General features: G+C 46.2%; 1 protein-coding gene across 1 annotated transcript in view; it reads right to left on the bottom strand.

Annotated features, from left to right (window-relative positions):
* Positions 1-24,510, bottom strand: part of COG5 (component of oligomeric golgi complex 5) — a 282,487-nt gene that overhangs the window by 1,654 nt on the left and 256,323 nt on the right. Inside the window, exons 19-21 of the mRNA XM_005679133.3 lie at positions 19,351-19,427; positions 8,344-8,470; positions 7,776-7,855 (exon numbers count right to left, since the gene is read on the bottom strand). Coding sequence (XP_005679190.2) covers positions 7,776-7,855; positions 8,344-8,470; positions 19,351-19,427 — 284 coding nt within the window. The remainder of the gene's footprint in view (positions 1-7,775; positions 7,856-8,343; positions 8,471-19,350; positions 19,428-24,510) is intronic.

Below are 24,510 nucleotides of genomic sequence, written 5' to 3'. Positions count from 1 at the left end.
CCCTACATAGTGCCACCTTACCTGCCTCCTGAGAAACCTGTATGCAGGTCAAGAAGCAACAGAGCTGGACACGGAACAAAGGACTGGTTCAGAATTGGGAAAGGAGTATGTCAAAAGCTGTATAGTCACCCTGCTTATTTAACTGATAGCCAGAGTACATTATGCAAAATGCTAGGCTACATGAATCACAAGCTGGAAGCAAGATTGCCATGAAAAATATCAACAATCTCAGACATGCAGATGATACCACTCTAATGGCAGAAAGCAAAGAGGAACTAAAGAGCTTCTTGATGAAAGAGAGTGAAAAAGATGGATTAAAACTCAACATTCAACACATTAAAATCATGGCATCCAGTCCCATCACTTCATGGCAAATAGATGGGGAAAAAGTGGAAACTGGCAGATTGTATTTTCTTGGTCTCCAAAATCACTGTGAATGGTGACAGCAGCCACAAAATTTAAGACGCTTGCTCCTTGGAAGGAAATCTATGACAAACCTAGATGTATTAAAAAGCACAGCCATCACTTGCCCGAAAAAGGTCTGTATAGTCAAAGCTATGGCTTTTCCAGTAGTCATGTAAAGATGTGAGAGTTGGACCATACAGAAGGCTGAGCACCCAAGAATTGATGCTTTCAAATTGTGCTGGAGACCAAACCAGTCAATCCTAAAGGAAATCAACCCTCAGTATTCATTGGAAGGACTGATGCTGAAGCTGAAGCTCCAATACTGTGGCCACCAGATGCGAAGAGCCCACTCATTGTAAAAGACCCTGATGCTGGGAAAGACTGAAGGCAGGAGGAGAAGGGGCGACAGAGGATGAGATGATTGGATGGCATCACTGACCCAATGGACAGGAGTTTGAGCGAACTCAGGGAGATAGTGAAGGGCAGAGGAGCCTGGTGTGCCACAGTCGATGGGGAAACAAGAGTAGGACATGACCTAATAACTGAACAACATATTACCACATGTGGTCCCTCCTCCCACCTTTGCTTCAGTCTGAATCCTGCCATTTTGTGCCCTAATACTGGCGCAGCCTTGGGGGTGGTGGTCACCCCAGTGCCATCAGCCCTGCGCTAGGGGACCTGCCACACCATAGCCAGCGCGGCCGCCTGTGGTCCACCTCCTGCCGTGCCCTCCCGCCCCCGGGACAGTGTCTACGTTCACAACTCCACTGAACACGTTTCACTGCCAACCGTTCCCAACTGTGTCACTGCTGGGTCCCAGCCTCTGCTGTACCTAAAAAGACCCTCAAATCATTCATTTCTGCTGTCTGTGTTACCGACACAGGCAGAGCCCAACCCCTATGCTCACCCATTGAGAGATTGGGGTGCCTGTGCAAATACTCTAAAATAAAGTCGAGCTCCAAAAAAAGGCCTGTTTCCCTTTGTCCACACCATCTCATTGTTAGTGAGAGCCAGTCTTTAAGTTAGTGAGAGCCTTCCTCGGGACCAGCTGTCCTTGTCTTTGGAATGCCAACACGGAAGCCCCCACCCCGCCCCACTTCTTGTAGAGCTTTTACTTAGGGCCAGCTCAAGTGCCTTGTTTTTGATAAAGCCTTTCCTGACTCCAGTGTTCTTGCCTGAAGAATCCCAGGGATGGGGGAGCCTGGTGGGCTGCTGTCTATGGGATCACACAGAGTCGGACACGACTGAAGTGACTTAGCAGTTCCTGACTCCAGGCAGCACAAAACAAACCACCCTGGAGTCACAAGAAGTGGAAAAGTCTAGGACTTCTGCGCCAATAGCACAGCTTAGCAGGACCCCAGCTTTTGGGGATGGATCTCTGAAAGCCGGCTTCATACTTCACCATTCACAATAAAGTAATCAACCCAGAAACCAGCAGGGTACGGGGTGGGGGTGGGGGGTGTGGAAGCCTGGCAGGCACAGCTGGGGACCTCCCTGGTGGCCCAGTGGTTAAGAATCTATCTGCCAACGCAGATGTGGGTTCCATCTCTGATTCAGGAGGATCCCACATGCTGCAGGGCAACCAAGTCTGTGTGCCACAGCTACTGAGTGTGCACTCTACAGCCCGCAGCATTGAGAAGCCCAGGCACCGCAGCTAGAGGGCAGCCCCTGCTCACCGAAACTCGAGAAAGCCCATGCACAGCAATAAAGACCCAGCCCCCACCATAAATATTTTTTAAGAAGCACAGCTGGTACATTAGGCTCTGCCTCCCGACCAAGCTCTGTGATCTAGACTGTGTCTTGACCTGTCCATCGGCAAAGTGGGAAGAATACCCACAAGATTTAGTTAGAATTAAAGGCTTGCCCTGTGAGGCACCTGGCTCTCCTAGGTACACCTCTGCACCTATGAAGCCCTCCAACAGTTTTCCCACTGCACCTCTGCATTGGGAGCTCAGAGTCTTAGCCACTGGACCACCAGGGAGGTCCCCTCACTGCACTCCTGATGGCCTCGGATTCTCTACATAAAGGGCAGGTCTTTACCCTTCTGCCCGCATGATCACACTGCAGTGCAAGGGTCTCTGTGCTGGGTAGTTTCACTCTTATGATTAACAACTGTTTCATGCATGAATGTAGCCCCAGGACTAGTGCTTGACAAATGCACAGTGAATGAATTTTAAAAATGAATTAGATACAGGAAGATAGGACTATGATGAAAAGGACAAAAGCGCTGAAAAAAGTAAATAGAAGAGAAGCATGAGTGTAGGGGATCCGCAAAAGTACATGCGCGCAAAATGAAATCTAATGAATGCCCTGAGAGAGCAATGTTCTGCGAGATGCCTTATTCACGTCAAAGCCGAGGCTTAAACGAAGCCGTTTCTCTGTGAGGAGAACGTGCTTCTTTTAGTGATACTATTCCAGTTGCCATGGCATCCCAGGCACTCGGCCCACTCCCACCGGGCAGGCCCTGCAGACTCTCACACAGCAGAGAAACCCCCAAGGGCCCACTGTCTGAGACGGTCGATGGTGTGGATGTATCAGCCTAAGAAATCAGAGCACTGAAATTCACAGACTGTCATCATTCTGCAGTGAATGGGTTAGAGGGTTAGAGTCATTTTATCTAATATTTGAACAAAAATCCATGTAGCAGTTTTGTCTGCTTTAAAACGGTGAGACATTACATAAAACCACACAGTATGGGGAAGAACAGAAATCAGTGTGGTTAGTGCTTTCGGTTTTGTTCATCAAAAACACTATGAGAACTATGGAGAGAAAAAGGATTAAAGCTGCCCTCCCACGTAAAATCAGAGCAAGATTTTCAAGCAATTATTATATTACTTCATTTGCCTGAGCAAAAAACATCAGCTTTCTTGGAAATTGGGCCAAACATTATGTAAGACTCTCAACTCTGATTTGTATCCAAAATAGGAAGATTATTAAACTTATCCTTATTGAAGAAAAAGCACAGGAATTCTGCAAACATTTAGTAGAGGAAGGGGTGGTGTTGACAACACTGCATTGTGATATACGTGGAGATTTTTATAGAAACCAAACTGATTTTTGTCAGCCATGAAATATCAGTGTGCTTAATACTAAAACACATAAATGACTTAAAAAACTACCTATGCCTTCACAGGCTCTCCCCTGGCTCCGTCCACCCCAGGATCTCATCTTAGGCACCCAGTTCCCAGAATGGGTAGGGATCTCGTGCCACCGGAACATCAGCTCCTATGAGACCAAACTTCACCTTCCATCCATAGGGGTTGTGTGGTCCTATAGAAGTGGAGGAGCTGAGGGAATCGTTCCCAGTCTGTGGGTCCTGGATGCCTGCAGGAGGGTGGGGGGCGGGGTCCAAGGATGCACTTGGCACAAAGAACTGACAATCGTACAGATGCAAAGTACCAATCAGCAAATAAAGTCTGTAGACAGTTGTGACACCATAAAGGTGCTCCCCTACCGAGAGTCAGGAGGAGCAAAGGCAGGGAGGCCAGAAAACAGCCGCTGCCCCACTGCCAGTATCAAGAGCTGGTGGGTTTGCGGCCAATCCTACCTCTTCTGCAGAGCTTGAGGAATCTTTGCATCAAAACCTCAGCCTTCACCTTTGTGGAGAACACAGGCAACACTTGCAGGCTCTCCCGCTGCCGCCCTCCCGCCGTGGGCACACACGCCTGTCTGCTGGGGGCTGGGGAGGTGCCTTCTTCCCCACTGTCCCCACTTACCCCACAAGGCCCCAGGAGTCACTGTTTATTAAGTTGACTAGGATTCATTCAAGCTCTAGAGAAAATATCTGGCGTCAAAAGGAAGGCAGAAGAGAGGTCATTACTTGCCATTAGTTCCGCAGTAGTTGCTGTACCCTCGATCTGCCCTACTTATGACAACACACCATGCCGGGAGCAGCAGATGAGTCTACAGCAAGGTTTGCCCCAAAGCTAAAACAAATTTACTGACATTTAAAGGACAGTACTCACCCTGGGTTTATCTACAGGGGCAAGAAATTCATCCAGTGGTGCTTCAGTATGCAGGGACGAAACCAGTTTTGCAATGACAGACAAGAAGAGTGTACTCTAGGACAAAGCGCCCCTCCCTGCCACCAGCCTGGGCTGGAGGAGAAGCAGTGTTTTGAAATCCCTCAAGGAGGGCTTCACTCCTCGCTCAGGGTGGAAGGCTCTAATCGCAGCCATGTGTGCAGTGATGGGCAGGCCTTCTTCAGAAAGCATGACAGTATTTCTGAGCGTGATTTTCGGTTGCTAAATATAGGCTTAGCAACAGCACTGCTGATGATATCACTCAGGAGACATGTTTAAAAAGAAGCAAAAGAAGACAGAGCTGCGATGTGCCCACAGCAGGACAACTGCTGTAGATGAAGTCCATCCAACCCTTCAAGGAGACAAAAATGCACCCTGTTCGATTCACTGAGTCCTGAGTCCTCTTCTATCACCCGGTGCGCTGCAGCTGGGCAAGTCTACGGGCCTCAGGGGAAACTCACAGACATCACAACCCCCACAGTAGCCCCAAGCGGAGTCCCTCATTCGCACCTGAAGCCTTTTCTGAAACCAGTTTAACCAGACACTGCGCTGATGGTGACAGATCACCGCACATCCTGCCCGGTTTCTGGATCAGATGCTCTTGGCTGAGAGGGTAGCAGACAGCAAGGAAGAAGAGCAGGTGCAGGCCAAGCTCCACTGTACCCACACAGGCGCAGGCGGGGCCGGGGGCTCCCTGGGCTCCAGTCACCATGCTTGAGCTCAGTTCCCCTCCCAGGACCTGGTGGGCTGCCGTTTCCTCCCATGACCTCCCACAGCTTCCTTCCTTCCTTCTCACCTGGCAACTCGGTTTTAGTCCTGGCTATGCTGTAAATACTATGGTTTTTCCAGTGGTCATGTATGGATGTGAGAGTCGGACTGTGAAGAAAGCTGAGCGCCGAAGAATTGATGCTTTTGAACTGTGGTGTTGGAGAAGACTCTTGAGAGTCCCTTGGACTGCAAGGAGATCCAACCAGTCCATTCTGAAGGAGATCAGCCCTGGGATTTCTTTGGAAGGAATGATGCTAAAGCTGAAATTCTAGTACTTTGGCCACCTCATGCGAAGAGTTGACTCATTGGAAAAGACCCTGATGCTGGGAGGGATTGGGGGCAGGAGGAGAAGGGGACGACCGAGGATGAGATGGCTGGATGGCGTCACTGACTCAATGGACATGGGTTTGGGTAGACTCTGGGAGTTGGTGATGGACAGGGAGGCCTGGTGTGCTGCAATTCATGGGGTCGCAAAGAGTTGGACACGACTGAGCGACTGAACTGAACTGAACTGATGCTATAAAGAGCTGCCCAAGCCACTTGAAGAAATCCTGACACCAGGACCCAACCCCAGAGATTCTGAGGGAGTTGAGGGTGTGGTCTCAACACCAGGATTTTTCACAGCTTTGTAACTGACTCTCGGGTGCCGGCACAGTTGAGAATCGCTTCACACACGAGCCCCACACTGCCCTTGGACAACCCAACTCACCCCGAGTTCAGGCCTAGGCGAACATGTTTGGTGCTGTTGCCCAGACCAGCAGCATTAGGAGCCCTTCAAAGAGCTGAGGATGGTTCCCAGGGTGATTTAAGAGGTACAGCTGATGGGCTTTGGAGAATGAGGGTGACCAAGGAGGTGGATGATGGCTTAAAGGTTTTCTAGCTTGGCTGAATACAGGTGACAGTGATACCCCAGCCAAGATGGTGAGTCTAGGAGAATGAGCAGGTTTGAGAGGAAAAATGATTAATTTTTGATATTTTGGGGTTGAGATTTCTGTGGGATTTTGAGTGGTGACATGCAACTCTGCTGGCCTGAGACCCCGAGCAACCAAGATGCACCACAGTCCCGGGGCCCCAGGACAGAAGAGCCGCTAGAGTCACCGGCCTGAGGGAGCTCACTGGGGAACCGAAACACAGGCTGGACATGAAGGAAGAGGAGCCAGAGACACACCGTGGGAGGCAATGGCATTCAAGGAGTGGGCAGGAGAAGACAATTCCGAAAACGAGACTGAGGGAAAAGCAGTCACAGAGGTCAGAGCAGGAACAAACAACCAAGGGGTCAGGAAAGAGCCGAGAAGGCAGGGCCTATCTTGGCTTGCTTTGTGTCCTAAGGGCCTTGCACATAGTGGGCATTAATAAAAATGTGTGGAGTTGGTCAGGGGATGAGTTTGAAGAAGTGGTGGTCAATTTCAGCTAAAGCTGCAGAGTGATACAGAAACACTGGGATTTGGTGGCTAAGAGGTCTCAGAAGGTCTTGGTGAGAGAAATTTCAAAGGAACGGTGCTGATGCAGGAGAGATGCTTAATAAGTTACATGTGACGGTGGACGCGTCCCTCCCTGCTTCATGCACCCATGGTGGGGGTGCGCGGGGTGTGTGTATGTGTGTATGTACATGTATGCGCATGCAGGGGTGTGCAGGTATGTGTGTGCGGGGGCGTGCGGTGTCTGTGCATATGTGACAATGGAAACATCCCTCCCTGAGCGTGGCAGGTGTGCGTTGGGGGTGTGTGCGTGCAGGGGCACGCGGTGTCTGTGCATATGTGACAATGGAAACATCCCTCCCTGAGCATGGCAGGTGTGCACGGGGGGTGTGTGCGTGCAGGGGTGGGTGGGGGGTGTGCATACACGTAGAGGGTGGAAACATCCCTCCCTGAGCATGGCAGGTGTGCATGGGGGGTGTGCATACACGTAGAGGGTGGAAACATCCTTCCCTGAGCATGGTAGGTGTGCGCAGGGTGCGTGTGTTCGTGTGGGGGTGCGTGGGGGGTGTGCATACACGTAGAGGGTGGAAACATCCCTCCCTGAGCATGGCAGGTGTGTGTGTGGGGTGTGTGCGTGCGGGGGTGCATGGAGTGTGGGCATACACATAGAGGGTGGAAACATCCTTCCCTGAGCATGGTAGGTGTGCGCAGGGTGCGTGTGTGTGTGTGCGGGGGTACGCGGGGTGTGTGTGTCTGCATGTGCGTGCACACGTGCAGAAATACACCTGAGAGGCACCAGGCTGCGGGGCGTCCACTAGCAACTATGCCAACGTTTACTCGCACCTGCGCTCCACCACTTCAGTAGCTGCCCCACATGGAAATGGAGCGGAAAATGCGGAGCCAAGGCCAGGAGTCGCTTCATAGCTGAGGATGGTTTTCAAAGTGCAAGGTTCTTAGGCTGCATCAGGCACAGGACAGCACTAGCGGATGCAAGGGACACGGAAAGCAAAGCCCGCTGGGCCACCAGCTCTCCTGGCGGCGCTCGGCAGGTGAGGCCCGGGCGCACCATGTGGACACCTGCCTGGGCCCCACTCCTCCCCAGCGTCCCCCCAGGCCCCAGGCTTTGAGAACACGCAGGCGCACCCGCCACACGTGGCTTTACCTGATGAGGAGGAGCCTGTCCTTTTCAGAAGGGTGATCATCCAGCCACTGAGAGAAGCGTGCGTGCGACCACTCTGCCCTCTGCGGGTGGAAACACAGTCAGAGAAGAGTGGCTACACCCTGTCCTATCCTGTGGGGCGTTCGTGGGTTCCTCTGGGACTCCCGGGTCAGAGGATCCCAGACACCGGCCTCAGAGGTGGGCAGCACGGCCCTTGGTGCACCTTCCCAGCCCCAGGGGGCCTTTCGGGTTTGTCAATGGAAGGTGGGTCAGCAAAGGAAATGGGGCCTCTGTCAAAAAACCTTTATGAACATAAATTACCTGTGTCACTGTTATTTAAAGGGCTAATTCTAGATGCGGCAGGTGATCTATACATTGATGAGAAAGTAGGGCCTGGGTAGTGGGAATCTTCCCTGCTGAATCATTCGCTGCTAAGACACAAATTCATGACTTCTCTTGGCAGGAGAAGGCCAGAACCTTCAGTGAGTTAGGGGTGGGGTTGGGGGAGTCCCCCACACTCACTGAGTTCAGAAGGAAGACAAGTAAGAGGATTCTGGCTTCAGCTCCTTACCTGGAAGGGGGATTTCAGCTCAGGGGGTGCTCTTGTGAACAAAAACTGAATAATGATGCTGAATGGAATTATGTCCCCCAGTGCAGGGCTGCTGGCCACATGTTCACTTGTCTGGAAGAGCAGTGGTCTAAATGAAGGAAATGCAGAAGTCATTTAATGCTGTTCAATATGGAAAGAGGTGACTCAGTAGAAGAATCATAATAGCATATTAGCATTAGTATAATAGCATAATACATAATACAATGAATAACAGCAGTCTTCCTAGACTGGATAATTCTTGACCATTTCTTAGCCTAACACACACACACACAGACACACACATGTAGGCTGACCCCCCCTTCAGCTCCTTCCTTGGCCCCCAACTCACTGCCTTTGGGTCTGACTTTACTTCAAGGTGATTCAGCAAACCCCCCCTTAGAGCTCATTTGATAACAGGCTAAAATGAAAGCACACAGTTAAAGCCTTCAAGTAATTCTAACTAAAAGGTTCTAACGGTAGCCAAAACTTTCAGCTTCTATTTTATATATAATCCTCCCATGGGCCAAGGACGGAGGAGCCTGGTGGGCTGCCGTCTATGGGGTCGCACAGAGTCGGACACGACTGAAGCGACTTAGCAGCAGCAGCAGCAGCAGCATGGGCTATAAGCTAATGTGGATAAATTTGATCATTTTCTATACAGCTTTCAAAGGGAAATTATATCCTTATATATACATGAAATTATTACCCCACTGGACATCCCTCTCTTCTAAAACACTGTGTGTCCAGGTTACCATCCAAGATAGGCTCGTTTCATTTTACTGTGCTTCACAGATTTGGTGGGGGTTTTTTCGTTTGCTTTTTATTTTTTACAAACTGAAGGTTTGTGCAACCCTGCTCTGTGGTGTCAGATGATGGTTAGCATCTTTTTTTAGCAATATTTTTAATTAAGATATATACAATGTTTTTAGACATAATGTTACTACATCCTTAATTAACTAGAGGATAGTTTAAACATAGCTTTAATAAGCACTGGGAAACCAAACAATCCATGTGACTGGCTTTACTCTGAGAGTTACTGTGAGGCAGTGGGCTAGAACCGAACCTGTAATATCTCCAGTGTACGCCTGCTTGCATTTTACAGGAACCTGCAGGCAAATCTACCCTGTTGCTAACCACCTACTACCTTGTCAAAATGCAGGCAAAAATAATTTGAAACCTTTACTGACTCCTCCTTGGCTTTGGGCTCTGATAAAGGCCAAGCTGTAGAGGCTGAATCTCAAGAGGTAAGATGGCAACATCTGACTGAGCAGAGATTCTGAAGCCTGTACAACAGCTCTGTACCCTGGCCTCGCACTTCACGCCATGTTATTCACTCCAGTCTATAGCCAAGGGCCTGCACAAAGCAGGACGAGCTTCCTCACCACAGTGACAGCTCACTCAAGAGTCAGGAGAGCTCTCACCAGACAGCTGGTTCTGGCTGGATCCAGAATACTATTGGAAAGAATGTCTTTATATTAACTATTCTGTAAGTAAAATTTGGGGCCTCCCAGGAGGCTCAGTGGCAAAGAATACGCTTGCCAACCAGGAGACGTGAGTTCAATCCCTCGGTGGGGAAGATCCCCTGGAGAAGGAAATGGCAACCCACTCCAGTATTGCCTGGGAAATCCCATGGACAGAGGAGCCTGGTGGGCTACAGTCCATGAGGCCCCATAAGAGCCAGATATGACTGAGTGAAGCAAGTAAAATTTATCCCTTGTAGGAATTTTTCCAACTTCAACTGTTCTATAAAACAACATCATTCTGTAATTTATAGTCTTCAGCTACTGTGGAAACTCTTCAGTTCAGTTGTGCTGTTAGCAGACATTCATAAAGCTGTGATCCAGGTCCTCCGTGGGAGCAAGACTAGGGTCTTCCCATAGCCTTGGGAGGTACACTTACCTCAAAGATTCTCAAGGTCAATCACCTCACGGGGTTCTATGCTGCAGGTTGTAGGCAACACATTCAGCACCTACTCAGGTATGAAAACGTTGCTGTGGGAACTTTTGGTTTGCCTGGAGGCATCCCTGTAAGTCATTCTCTCGTGCGTGGAAAATCCCATCTCCATAGGAGCAAAGCTCCCAGTTTTAACCACATAGAGCACATATGAAAAGCTTTTTAAATGCGAACTCATTTATTCCTCCAAACAACCCTATCAGGTAGGCACTGTTACACCCCCATTTTACAGATAAGTAAACTAGGAGGAAGAGAGCAAGTAAAAGCCAGGAAAGGGCAGAACACAGACTCGAACTTCATTTTGCACAGCAGCCTCTTTCAGGGTATCAACTGGAGCGGCTATGCATCTATTTTTAGAACAGACTTACTCTCAGAGAGAAACAAAGACCCCTTGGAGAAAGCACAACTTGAAACTGTCAGCAGCTCCAATGTGATAACTTGAGCAAATGAATGTTCCCAGTACACTGTCTAAAGGCTATGCAGTTAGTATCTATTTAGGAACCCCAGATTCTCTCTATGGGTCAAAGTGGATCTCCAGTCACCCACCTACTTGAACCATCTCATCACACTCTCTCGTGGAATTATTTTCACCTGGCATGACCTGAAAGGTCCTGTGGGGTGATGACTGGCATGGTCTCAGAGGCCTCTGGAAGCTGACTCTGGATGGAGGGGATGGCAGTACACCCCAGAGCTCCACTTCCTATAGCCGGCAGACCTGCTCTGGCAGGGGAAGCTGAAAACGCCTCACAGCCTGAGGTCCTCAGGAGCTGAACAGCTGACATCCCCATCCTCCAAGTCCAGCCAGGGGCCAAGAGCACCACTGACATGACTGTTTCCAGGTTAGAACTAAACAGGGGGAAGAGCCAGTCGGGAGGGGGTTCCTCTACTGGGTCATGGGCTCACCCTGCAGGTCCGGCACATGTGAAAGGCCACCCGGAGCCATGTGCCAAGACGGGGAGCTCATGCCTTCCCCTCTCTCCAGCCACCCCTGGTCCGGTGAGGGTCCTCCCCTGCCCTAGTAAAGCCCACTCTTTGCTATGGCATGTGACATGGGAGGATTCACCGGGAACCCTGGCTGATGACAGGAGAGCCAGGGCAGGGCCAGTCCTGTAAGACAGTCCTCAACTCACTGAAAAGCAGCCAGATGGAATCCTTTCTGCCATGTGACAGGAAGATGACCAGGTATTTCGGTCCCTAGTCTGTCTCAGTGCTCACTATCTGAAGCCCCACGTACAAACGGTTTAGAATGAAACACGAAACTATTTTCCAAAGAACTGATACATTTTCTTCTTTCTGAAAATGGGAATTACATAGCGGATTCTGTTCCTCTTTTATCTTTGGCTTCAGGAATGTGAAGTCAAATTTGAAACAACTTATCTACAGCAATTAAATTAGTTTTGCAGTTTGAATATCTGTGTTTGTACACACACACACACACACACACAGAGGCTGTGCCACACACACACACACACACAGGCTGTACCCCACACACACACAGGCTGTGCCCCACACACACACAGGCTATGCCACACACACACACACAGGCTATGCCACACACACACACACAGGCTATGCCACACACACACAGAGGCTGTGCCACACACACACACACACACACAGGCTGTGCCCCCCCCATACACACACACAGAGGTTGTGCCACACACACACACACACACACACACAGACACACACACACACACAGAGGCTGTGCCATGTGGCTTGCAGGATCTTCGTTCCCTGACCAGGGACTGAGCCCAGGCCCATAGCAGTGACAGTGCTGAGTCCCGGCCACTGGACCGCCAGGGAAGTCCCATCCATCAATACAAACACTACAAGGATGGAAAGGGAAGAAGGGTGAGAAAGGGAGTGGGAAGGAGACAGGGAGGGAGAAACGATCTGAAACGTGCCCCATCCAGCAGCCCAGCTGAGCTATGCATGTGGCTGCTGCTGGTGAAACCAGCATAGGGCAAAGCCTGGGAGAAACCAGCTCATTTTGAAATAGCATCTTTTGGTCAATCATCTGTCCCTTTGGAGCTCTGAGTCACAGATGTTCTTTTTCTGCCGAGACCAAATGTGGCCACTAACAGGACTGCCAAAAAAGCCATGGGAAGCAAAACTGGATTTGACTTGGTATTATGCCTCACTGACACAATTACCTGTAAACACTGACTGCAGCTATTTTGTTTGTGGTGCTTGTTTTAAGAAGCCGAAAGAACACAGCATGAAACTCCCATCCTCCCTGATTGCAGGTGGAATCTGAAATACCAGTGAGTTCAAAAAATGTATCACCATCTGAGGTGATACAAGGAACAAAAGGAAACAAATTAAGATGCTACAGAATGCAGACAGCCCAATGCCACAAAATCATTCTGAAAAAATACTCCAAATAGCAGCGCTTTCAAGGTTAAACTTCATAGGCAGCTAGCAGTCTTCATTAATCAAGTATTAGGTCTCATTAGAAAAAAAAATTATGCTTCTAGTAGAGATCTCCACATTTAAGGGATCTGTGCAGCTGTTAGTCTTCTGTTAAGGCCAGTTCTGAGGTGGAGCAAGACCCAAGTCCTCCTGTGCGCATGTCCACAGCCAGCGTCCGAGACGGTCTGTGCTGTCTGCTGCCTACCGCCACCCCGACTCCAAAGCTGCTTTCGGTGAGGGGCCAGGACGGAGGCCAGACTACTGAGATCCGGAATCAGCATAGAAATGAGGGGGCGGGGAGGACACAGGACTTCTCCCTGCACTGGACGTGGTGTGAGTTTCAGAGAGATGGGAAGAGGTCCACATATAGTGGCTGGAAGGGCTGTGTGTCCCAGGAGAGGACAAAACAGGAGGCTGATGCCTGGGGGTGAGTCAGGGCTCAGAGCAGAGAGGTGAGAGGCCTCCCAGGTCCCTGTCTTAAGAGTCCAAGGTTGTCCCAGGGGACTAGGATGGAAAGGAGGTGGGGATTTCAGACATTCTCTAGGAATAAAAGTGCACACGTGGTTCAAGACTCCTGAGGCATCTCCTGGCAGGCTGTCTGCAGCGGAAGTCAGGGAGACAGGGCATTTCAGATCAGGAGGGCATGGCCAGAGCGGGGGCCTAGATGGTCTGTAACACTTTCTAATGTTTACCTGGATGTTTCACACTGTGTGCTAGGACCCGTCCCAGTAAGAACAAAGGAGAACTTCTGGAATAAGACATCGGGCATGGTGGCTGCGAGCATGGGCGGTGGGGTCAGGCAGGCCGGGGGTCTCAAATGTAGCCCCACAGCTCACAGCTCTCACACATGCAGTCTGAAAACTGACCCCTCAGCCCCGAATGAGCCCCCGACTCTCAACTGTCGTCCTGAAGATGGAAGGAGAAAATCCCAGGACAAGGCTAACGTACAACAAATAACTAAACAATGACTCTTGAATAAAGAAGACAAAAATGAAACGTCCAGCCCTGCATGTTCACCCGGGAGCTCCCGGAACTGCTGAAGTACTGGCAGGCAGCAAAGCAAACCAAGCCCCAGATGTGGCTGCCTTCTGGCTCCAATGCTGACATCAGAAACTTGGAATTAAGAACACGGAAATCGTGACTACAGAGCGTGGCCTAAGTGGAAAGGAGGAGCAGAGCCCACCTGGGGTCCTGGGGCTGGGAGCTGTGGAGATGGCCACCCTCGGGTCTACAGACACACAGGCCAGACCTTGCCCTGAATCTCAAGGATCAGGTGATCAGGGAGGTAAACTGTAGCTATGGGGAACCCTCACCATTCCTCCAGCTGAAGACAGCTGACGTGAACGCTACACTCTGTTGAGTTACTTCTACAGAGTCCCCTTCTCCAGTGCCCCACATGCTAACAGACCCATCAGAACAGCCTCTATCTCCTGACAGCTCTCAGTGCTTTTTCATTAAATCTGAGGAGGCTTTCAGCAGAGCAGGCTGTGAATGTAATTCAGGGACCAGGCTGTTCCCTGGGGAGTGAGGATGCTGGGGCCTGACAGAAGGCAGGGTCTTTAGTGATCTGCTCGGTCAGGCCCTTGGCCAGGTGGAGGCAAGGTAACCTCCCACACGAACGGCACGTGGGGCACACCACCATGCTGCAGAGGGACGGACAAAGATGGGGGCTCACGCGTCCCGTGTGCAGCTACACCACAAATACCCAGGGGCAAGTTCCTAACGTCAGCAGCTTTCTGAGGCAGCCTTCTCTCTGGGGTAGAAGATTCCGGCTGCCTGAGAAACTCTAATGTAGACAGGAAAATGGAAATGCATGCAAGAAGCTCACCGGCCTAATTAAAGAGTCCACTAATATCACCATCAAGGAGAACGCCCTGAGGCAGATGGCTGCCTGATGGAGGAAGGGGTTGCTTGCCAAGGCGAGGGTGTCTGGGGAGAGGGGGAGGCTGCACCTGAGGTCCAGGCTGGAGGCGCCCCGCCCGGCTCTGTCACCCTCCCTGGCACTGGGCCTGTTGCCCCTCCTGTAGCCACTGCCTCTAAATCTGCTGGGGCTTTGGTTGTCTGGCTGTCTTTCTTGCCCCCCAACCCCTTACTATATAATATTTTAGTATATTTTATGTTATTTTTAGGCTCACTTGTTATTTTTAAATGGGAGAAATACTCTAAGAGGAATTTTTAAATATATTTGTTGACATTTCTAACTTTAAATATACAACAACCAAAGCAAAAAATTAGAAAAATTTAGGAATCTCTTTTAAAAAAAACCACTAGAAACAATGCTACTCTCCAAAGGTAATATTTTGATGCTCATCCTTGACTTCTCTCCAAAGCCACAGGTCATTATTTTTAAAACAGCAGGGATGCCTATTGTATATACTGGTGAGTAGTCTTTTTTTTCATTTTCTGATACACCAGAAAGTATTTTTCTTTTTCTTGGACATTAACTAACAGTATAAGTTTTTAATTGGCTGCATATATTTGATCCGATGAATGTGGCCTATTTTAGCCAGTTTCCTACTGATGGCCACTGAGCTGGTTTGGATATGACTTAGAACCTTCAGTCCAGGAACAAGAGTCCAGCTCAGTTATGGAAATGACCACTAGATGATGCCTTTTCCTTGTCACAGCACAGACAAGAAGATGAACAAGAGTGGGCCCTGCCACTGCAACTGCTCAGGACTAAGTTCTGGAGAAGATACGGACCTCTTATCAAGCTTTTGCAGGAAGCAAGAGGAGGGCCTAGAAGTGAGTTACTGGAATAAAGAGGACTCTGTACTGACTGACTCCTCTCTAGGAAGGGCCTCTGCAGGACTTCCACATCGGCATGCTGTTGTAAGTCAACTCCCCTCTGAGGACAACTGCAGAGAAACTGGCAGGGCCAGGGCCTTGCTCAATCACGTTTACAGGCAGAGGCAGCAGAACTGTCATCTCTCTTCTCCAAAGACAGGTCGTAAAACCTTTCCCTGGCTAGACACGACTGAGCGACTGAACTGAACTGAACATAAAATCTCTCTTACTGTGAGAGTTGAAGTTTTGAAACACATCTAGATTGACCATTGCCTCAAGACAGAAGGTAGTTATAAAAACCCAAGGATTAAAAAAAATTATACACCAATCATTAATTTTTTATTCCCTAAATAGATACTAAAAGGTGTTACTATTCTAACTTTAAACACTCCTTTAAAGTTTCTTTTTCTCATGTGGAAACTGGGGTGGGTTGACAGAAAATCTTATGTGAAACCCTCAGAACATGCATCTCCATACTGTGACACAACTTTAAAAGCACTTGGATAGGGACTTCCTTGCTGATCCAGCAGTTAAGACTCTGCACTTCCATCGTAGGGGGAACAGGTTCGATTCCTGGTTGGGGAATTAAGTTCCCACATGCTGCGTAGCAGGGCCAAAAAGTGAAAAAAACAACAGCAAGTACCTGGATAAAGATTGTCTTGCATTAGCAAATGGGAAGATAAACACTGTTTTAATACATGCATGTGGAATAATCAACCAAATATGGGAGACAGGACTATCAAAAATATTTATCTAATCTTAAACTAGCAAATCCCAAATCATGGCTTTTTCCATGCCTTTTAAAATAACTAGTTGGTTAATGTCCTCTAGCATGCTAAGATTCTGTGACTCAGGGCAGCATTTTATCATCCAACTGGGACTGCTGTGTTTCCATCTTACTCAGAGTAAGTAATTTTCAGTTCAGTTCAGTTCAGTTGCTCAGTTGTGTCTGACTCTTTGTGACCCCATGGATTGCAGCATGCCAGGCCTCCCCGTCCGTCACCAACTCCTGGAGTTTACCCAAACTCATGTCCATTGAGTCAGTGATGCCATGCAACCATCTCTTTATAGGAGTTTTATTAAGGTTGTTGCCGGGAGCCAGCATGAGGAATCCCGCCTGTGGCAAAGGTCATGAGGATGGAAGCCAGACATATGCAAAGGCGTGATCTGGCTTCAGGGGATCCCCCTGGATTTTCCTGAACATCTACCCCCCAAAACCAGAGTCTGCCTGCCTTACTGTACTGTGCTTTCCACTCTTCTGCCTCTAAAAGGAATTAACTTAGGGCTCCAGTTAACAGTCTCCTGCATATAAAAAGAATGTCTCGGTTTAAACCCCTTTGATGACTTTCTAACTTACCTGACCAGTCTGCCCGGACTTTTACAATTTGTGAGAGGCACAAAGCTTAAAGCATCTTAAAGATACAGAGCCTTTTCTAAAGAGCTAAAAATTATACTGGTGATGGGTTTCACTGTTGAGTCAATGACTGCTGCCAGGCCTCCATATCTTTTATCTTTTAGGCACCTGGGAGGATATTAATCAATGTAATCAGGATACAGAAAAAGGAATATAGTAGTTTTGATGTTAGCAACACTAGACTTTTGAGTTAATTACTTTTCTCTTTGTTATAAATCACTGTACTCCTTTTCCTTGTTATAAATTGTTGTATCCTTGCTATGTAAGAATGTAACTTTATTTAGTACTTTCTGAGAGTGGTACCAGACTTTGGGAAGAACAACACTATTAAGGCAAATAAGTCTTCTGGTTGACAAACCCTTATCAGAAAAGGCCGTAAAATGTTAATTGTCCTTCTGGCCAGAAGATGATGTAAATTACCTAAGACTTGTGTATACAACTAGGTATGCAAAGAGAAAGCCTGGTCTCGATAAGAGTCAGGGCTGCTGACACTGCATAAGTTTGTATCATCCATTGATCTCTATGTACAATAAAAAGTATAAAAGGCGTTTCTGGACAATAAAGGATGGACCAGTTTCTCAGACCAGCTTCTGAAACTGGTTTCTTGGAAATCTGGCTCCCCCCCGTGTCTAATCTCTCTCTCTCTCTCCCTCTCCCTCCCTCTCCTTTTCAGGCTGAATTCCCATCTAGGGCATGGAGGCTCTCTGAGTCTACTTACTTGCCCTGGCTTCTAAGATCTGCCCTGGCTTCTAAGATCCACATGAGAGGGAGCCTAAGATGGGGCACCCTCCGCTATTCAAGTGGGCGCCAGTGGCCTAATGTAGACAGTGCAAGTTCCTTGTCTTGGAACTTTATTAGTTTTCCATGTAAACCAAGTTATTCAGCATCTTTTCTCCACTAAATTTCCCACTACACTATTCTTTCCTAATCTCTCTTTTATATTTCTAAATAAGTAAGTTTTTCCTCGCCTACTCCATCTCCCCTTCGAATTACCCTGGATCCACCGGGTAGGACCCCGGCAGGTTGTTTTTAATGGTACATAGAGATGACTGGAAGATCAGTAAGCTCAGTGCCTCTTTCAACTTGTCCATATTTGGTGGTGCCAAACCCAAAGGCTTCCAAAATATTTAAATACTTATAAAAGGTATGAGCTAATCCAAAGAAGGTATCTGAAACACTTGTGACCCCACTTTTTCTGAAATCCAACTTTGTACACATAAGGCATTTGAGAAAAATACAAGTTCAGGCTCTTGTATTGGCATTAAAAATATCTTTGCCAAGTACACATAGGCAAAGAAAAGGATAAGCCTCCCCTTTCAATCAACAACCTTAGGTTCTTATATTTCAAGTGCTATTGACATAAGAGAGTGAAGCAACCTTTTAAAGAATATACTACTTATTGATTATTCTAGTTTCTAGTATTGAGTCAGTTTATAGAAAGCCACATGCCTGGACTCTCTTACCTATCTTTAGAAAGAAATATTAAAAAACACCACGCTCCAGGATATTATGGATAGGTGACATCAAGGCTTCCCATCCATCTGGCATGCTTCAGTCACAAGTTATAACTATTATGCTGATCTCCTTGGCTCTCTTTCTATGTGTGCCATGAAGTGAAAAGTTTGGGAAGTCTAGCTTATTGAATAAACAGCCATATGCACAACATCTTTTTATTTTCTAAAATCTGATACTTAAGACCTAGACATTAAGCTATTCAATGGTCCTTAAAATTTGAGTTGGTAAAAGGTCTACCTAAGCATTTAGCACTGAAAAGGATTTTCCTATTAAATTGATACATTCTTAGATCATGGGTTTGAATTAACTCATTTTTCGTTTTGAATTGATTTCTAGGAAGTTCAATCCCAAATTTTGTGCTCAATTGCATTAGCCACGGTTACCTTAAAGTATCTACTACATTTACAGTCATTCTCTGCATTTCAACACTAAACTCGGTTCTTCAAATACTCTATCTAACAGTTTGTCTTTGTTTTTTTAATGGCATGCAGCCTATAACCTTTTTATAAGTAGACTGGGTTGGAAATGATAAAACAACCAATAACATTTCCAGAAAAAGATGTCTATATAGTTATGAACTGCCTGGTATTATTCAATATATTTCTGTAAGAATGGAGAATTTAAAAAATTCCCCTAGGAAGAGTATAATAAAAAATTTAACAGCTCAATCTTGTGAACTGCAACTGAACTGCAATACACACACACACACACCTTATTAAATACAACATTATAAATTTCTGGTTTGGATAACTTTCAAGATGAACCATATGAAAGTGCCATTATTTGCTGTATATCACAAAATGGTTGAATAAGGGCAATTTCATGTAGATCAACGTGAATAGGAAAGGATTTATCTGCTAATAGGGTATGGCTATATTAACAGTGATAACAGAATTATGCCTCACCTGAATGACCTCAGCATTCGATACGACTTTCCCAAATCAGATACTCTTCTGCAGAATGGACCCACAGCCAACTCCATCTGAAATATTAAAAGATATCCCACAGCTTTTTATATCAGAATCTTGAAGTGAACTGGGGACCCACTTGGATCACAGAAAGTTGCAGCTTGAAGTAAACTTAATTGGATCTGCACTGTAAGGCAGTTCTGAATGTCAAGTTTATTAAAAGGCAAGAACTTGGATAGCTTTTGCATTTATTTACTAAAAAGGTCATAAGATAATTCCTTCAGGAATAGAAAAGCAGCTTTTGTTGTGTGTGAGGAGAAGGTTTAGATTTTTTTTCTCCATTGAAAAATCAGAAAAAGAAATGTTTTCAAGACTGCCTATGTGTCTGTACTTTAAGTGAGCATCACAAGTCTTTTTCTATTAAACAGAAATGATGACAGTTTTCAGCAGGCTGGTGAAAAGCGATTAAAAGCACTGACTCTGGAGGCAGCACATGTGTGTCAGTTTCTGATCTACAGTGACTAGTTGTGTGGCTCTGGGCTTAACCTCTTTATGTTCCAAGTTCCTCATCTGTCAAACACAGATAATACCCATCATAAAATTATGCAAACAAAATAGATAATTTCACAAAGCACTATATGCACGCCATATAGTAAGTGCTTATTAAGTGTCAGCAATTACTATTTTTTTTTAATTTCCCCCTTTTAAATTGTTAAGTGGATTAATTTGCTTCCTGACTGAAGAATTCAGCAACTACTACTTCTCTTTATTTTCCTCCTTTGACTGGAAATGTTGTCATTAATTGGAATTTTAGGTTACCTGTTCTTTATCTACCAAGTGAATATGCAAAGTTTTTGCATATATGGCAGATGGTAAGCCATTTCACTATGCTTGCTATGAACAGAAACCTGGTAAAGAATAGTTTAGAAAATTTCTGAGAAAAGCCTGCTCCCTGGTAAATCAACATCTTTCTTCAAGAAAAACATATGAATGAAAAATGGGGTATCTGTCTTGCTGGCCATCTTTCTGAAAAACTATTCAAATCTTCTTGCCATTGGAAGACCATGGAGACGTAATCACTCATTTGAGAAATATTTTTTACTCCCTACTAATTATCAGGCACCAAACTAGAAATGGAGATAAGAAGATGAATTAGACAGTCTTACCTCTGAGGAGCTCTCAAATTTATTGAAGAGGATAAATATTTAAATAATATAATCTTCACTCATCTAGCTTATGAGAGATCTGTGTGTGTAAACACAGATGCACACACATATTGATTATTATTAAGAGAAACAACAAACAAGTGTGAAATCAACTGTGTGAACTGAGTGTCAGGGGAAAATTACAAAGCAGCTTCCTTTCTTCAGATGGTCCTGAGGGTGACTCGTGACTGGTGGATTTCTCTCTCAGCATACAGAAGACACAGAGTGTACTGTATGTCCTAGAGGGAGACTTTACATGGTCAACAAACTTTCTAAAACACAAAAGAATAAGTAAATAAAAAGAGAAATCTGACAAAGAAAAGTCAGATTCTTTCCAACATGACAAAAGAGAGCAGTTTCAAGCCAATGTTCTTGAAGACTGTGGGCAATGGGCTGTTCCTTGGGACCTATTCAGTTTAGATAGGAGTTTCTGGTTTCCTACAGAATGTAGTACTTATTTTACAGTGAGCACAAAGTAAAAATGTGATTTGTAACATGTACCTATGCCCGTCTGTTTCTCTGTGGAGGTGCATTTATAATGATTTTTTACACACTGAAATTTGTCAATTTTTTTTTTTAGTTACCCCAGTGGGCTTTATCATTTTCAAAGATTACAGCCAACAACCTTTGCCTTAGCACTTGAGCAGGACTGAATGTTAAATAAAACAGCTAGGAGAAAATTACAGCATGAGAATATGACCTCAAATGGCTGTGTCATCTCTGATGACTGCAGGAGATTTCTATGCCATATGACAATTTCAAAATGTTAAATGTTTAACATAAATTTTTCATCCATCAAGGACCTCTAGGGTACTAAAAACCATTTTCTTCCACCAGAGTTCCACTAAACAATAAAGGCCATGCTTCTGAAGGGCAGGAGTGTTCCTTTTAGAGGTAACTCTGCCGTTAGCTGTCGATACAAAACGGCACCTGCAACTGCCTCTCTCCAGCTCTCCTGTTTGGAGGCAACAAACAGTTAGCAGCAGGCATGGTTAACTAATTACATAGCTGCTCCATGCCCACCGCGGACATCTGGCTAACCACAGGGCATCTTCAGATACTCCTGGGCATTCCTGCCCTGACACTGTTCAGAAGGAAAGGCAACAGGAATTAGAATCTTGATTATTTGCAGATTTTCCCCCTAAATTTATCATTTTCAGGCAAAAAGCAAGAGAGATATAAATATATATTTAAAGGGAACCAGAAATAAACAGAAACTGCTCAGAATGCCACTGAGTAAATAATTTAATGCCAACATCAAAAGTCATCCTTCTCTAGGGATTCCCTGGTGGCTTGGTGGTTAAGAATTTGTGAGCCTGTGCAGGAGACACAGGCTCGATCCCTGATCTGGGAAGAACCCACAAGCCGCGGAACAACTAAGCCCATGCCACAACTACTGAACCTGTGCTCTAGGGCCCAGAAGCCACAGCTTTTGAGCCCACATGTGGTATAGGCTGTGCTCTGAAATAAGAGAAGCCACTGCAATAAGAAGCCCAGCAACTAGCGAGAAGCCCCCACTCGCCACAACTGGAGAAAAGCCTGCGCAGCAAGAGACCCAGCACAGCCAAAAATAAATAAATAAAACGTTAATTTTTTTTTTTTAAAAACACCATCCTTCTCTCTGGGAAAGAAACACAATTGAGGAGCAGAGGGGAATGTGTGGTTCAAAGGACAGTGTGGACAGGTCCCCAGAGAGATTCTGCATCAGCAGAACCCCAGTGGCTTGGACAAGCCTAGTGCTTGAGGATTGCTGTGTGATCAGTGTAAACCCAGAGACCATGTGGTCACAGCAGGGAATTAATTACCATGAGGAAACCACCTCATGCCCATGACCTGATTCCTAAGGGGCTATGCGCTGGGCACGTTCCTCATCATGAACCCACCAGATGGCTCCCTGAAAATATTTTCTCTTTCACCTGTGTAATGGTGCCAGTGAAGAGACGTTAGGATTCCTACATAAATCTTTAAAAAGATATATAGATATATAAATAGATATATCATAGATATATCATTATCTATCTGCCTTTGCAAACTGGACTTGATGACTAATAATTATCAGTAATCCCAAACTACTCTCTTCTGAGTTCTTCCTCTTTCTGTTATTTATGCCAGAATAGCAGGCACTTTTATCAAAAGAACTTTTTTTGAAACCCATCAAGGATAAGTGTGTTCTTGATTCCAATAGCTGCTATGGTTTTCTTTAATTTTGAATACAAGTTGATAGAACTTTCAGTAATGAGGCAGCCAAAAGGCTTTCTAGTCCCAGGTGATGCCTGTCATGAATATAAATATCAGGGTAATGCCATCTAAGTGTTTTGACTTACCTCAGAAAAGTATTTCCAACCAAGTACAAAAGCTGAGGTAGAATATCACATAGTTGTAGTTGTGGTAAGAAACTACATTAAATGAAATGAAGCCCCAAACTCACTTTAATATTTGTAAAATATAGGAAAAGATACAATAGCTGGAATATTTGCCAAAGCTGCTGGCCACACCCACGACTAACTTCCAAAGTGCCTGTGCCTGTCATTCCACTGCCCATGACCTGCAGGGCTGGGAAGAAGCCGCACAGTGAGGGGCAGGGTGTTGTGAAGCAGGGACATTGTCCAGGAGTGAAGGAATCAGCTCACAGAGGGTGCAGCCACCAGGGTCACTGCAGGGCTGGAAAACATACTCTAACACTGAGTAAGAGATGGAAAACAGAGGTGGCCTTGGTGCATAATGTTAGTATATAATAACGATTGATGCATTTCATTTATCTTAAGAGAAGGGACCTGGAAAAAGGTCTGATTCATGGGCAACACTTCAGAAAGCAGGAAATGCCAAATAAAATAAAATTCTGAATGTGTGGTTCAAGGAAGGTAGAAGCTCAATCCTGCCCCTGGAAGCTAGGCATTTTAAGCAGGTGCCGGCTGTGATAGCAAGGGTCACAGGATAGCACTCTCCAACTCCTGGGACTCATAAGGGGATATATCATTAAAATAAACAAAAAAAAGCCTTCTTCCCGCAGCACTCTCATGTCGGCCATCTCCTGCTCGGCTGCCACTCTAATTGGACTTGAAGTGCTGCCTCCAGGAAAGTGACTCAAGAACCAGCTGGAGCAGAATGCAAATAAACCGGTGGGGGAGGGAGCCCAGGAGAGAGAAGAGGACAGGGAAAGAAAAACAAAATGAAGGAGGAAAGGGGGAAGAAAGAACAGACACTCACTGGGGTACAGCTCACAGTGTCTGTAACAAATATGAGCAGGCCTTGGTACATCACTGTGCTTTCATTTGATAATCAGCCTGTGACCCCTGCAACCCCCCAAAATTTGCCATACCCACAAGTGTGACACGACACATAATTATCTTTAAGCTGAAGTTTACTTGTAACAACCAAATGTACAGGTGCCTAAGAACTAAATTGACAAAAATGGAAAGGGTAACAGGAGCCACACAAAGGAGACATAAGCATTGTCACGCGGAGGTTACTAAAGGCATATTTCACAAAGGAAGGCTCCTTACTCTGACTTAGTGGTCTCGGGCATATCATTTGGGGATGAAAATGACTAACTCTAGACCAATTAACATGAAGACAGCCTGGTTCTTGAAAATCAGGATATGTACCTTGTTGTAACTGCTGGGTGTGAAGGAGCCTCTAAAACCCCTGCCTGGTGTAAGTAGCCCAACACATTCTTTCCTGGGAGCAGGAATATGAACCAAGACTTGATCCCAGATACGCACAGGAATAACGAGGAGGGATATTACAACTTGTCTACCTTTATAAACAGGGAGGATGGGGCACACCACTGGGAATAATCCATTTGGATTACTGTTTAGACCAGTAGGGCTAACAGCTTTCAAAGGCTTAAAAAAATGAGTTCACCTTTGACATGCTATGTAAATACAAATTATTTGTTTCTAATTTTTTTTTTAATGAAAGCAGATTTGTGAGGTAGTTCTTATCTGCTTCT

This window comes from Capra hircus, chromosome 4, assembly GCF_001704415.2.
Source record: "Capra hircus breed San Clemente chromosome 4, ASM170441v1, whole genome shotgun sequence".
NCBI classification, from domain to species: domain Eukaryota; kingdom Metazoa; phylum Chordata; class Mammalia; order Artiodactyla; family Bovidae; genus Capra; species Capra hircus.
Note: the sequence above shows the minus strand (reverse complement) of the source record. Positions and strands in the feature narration are given on the sequence as shown.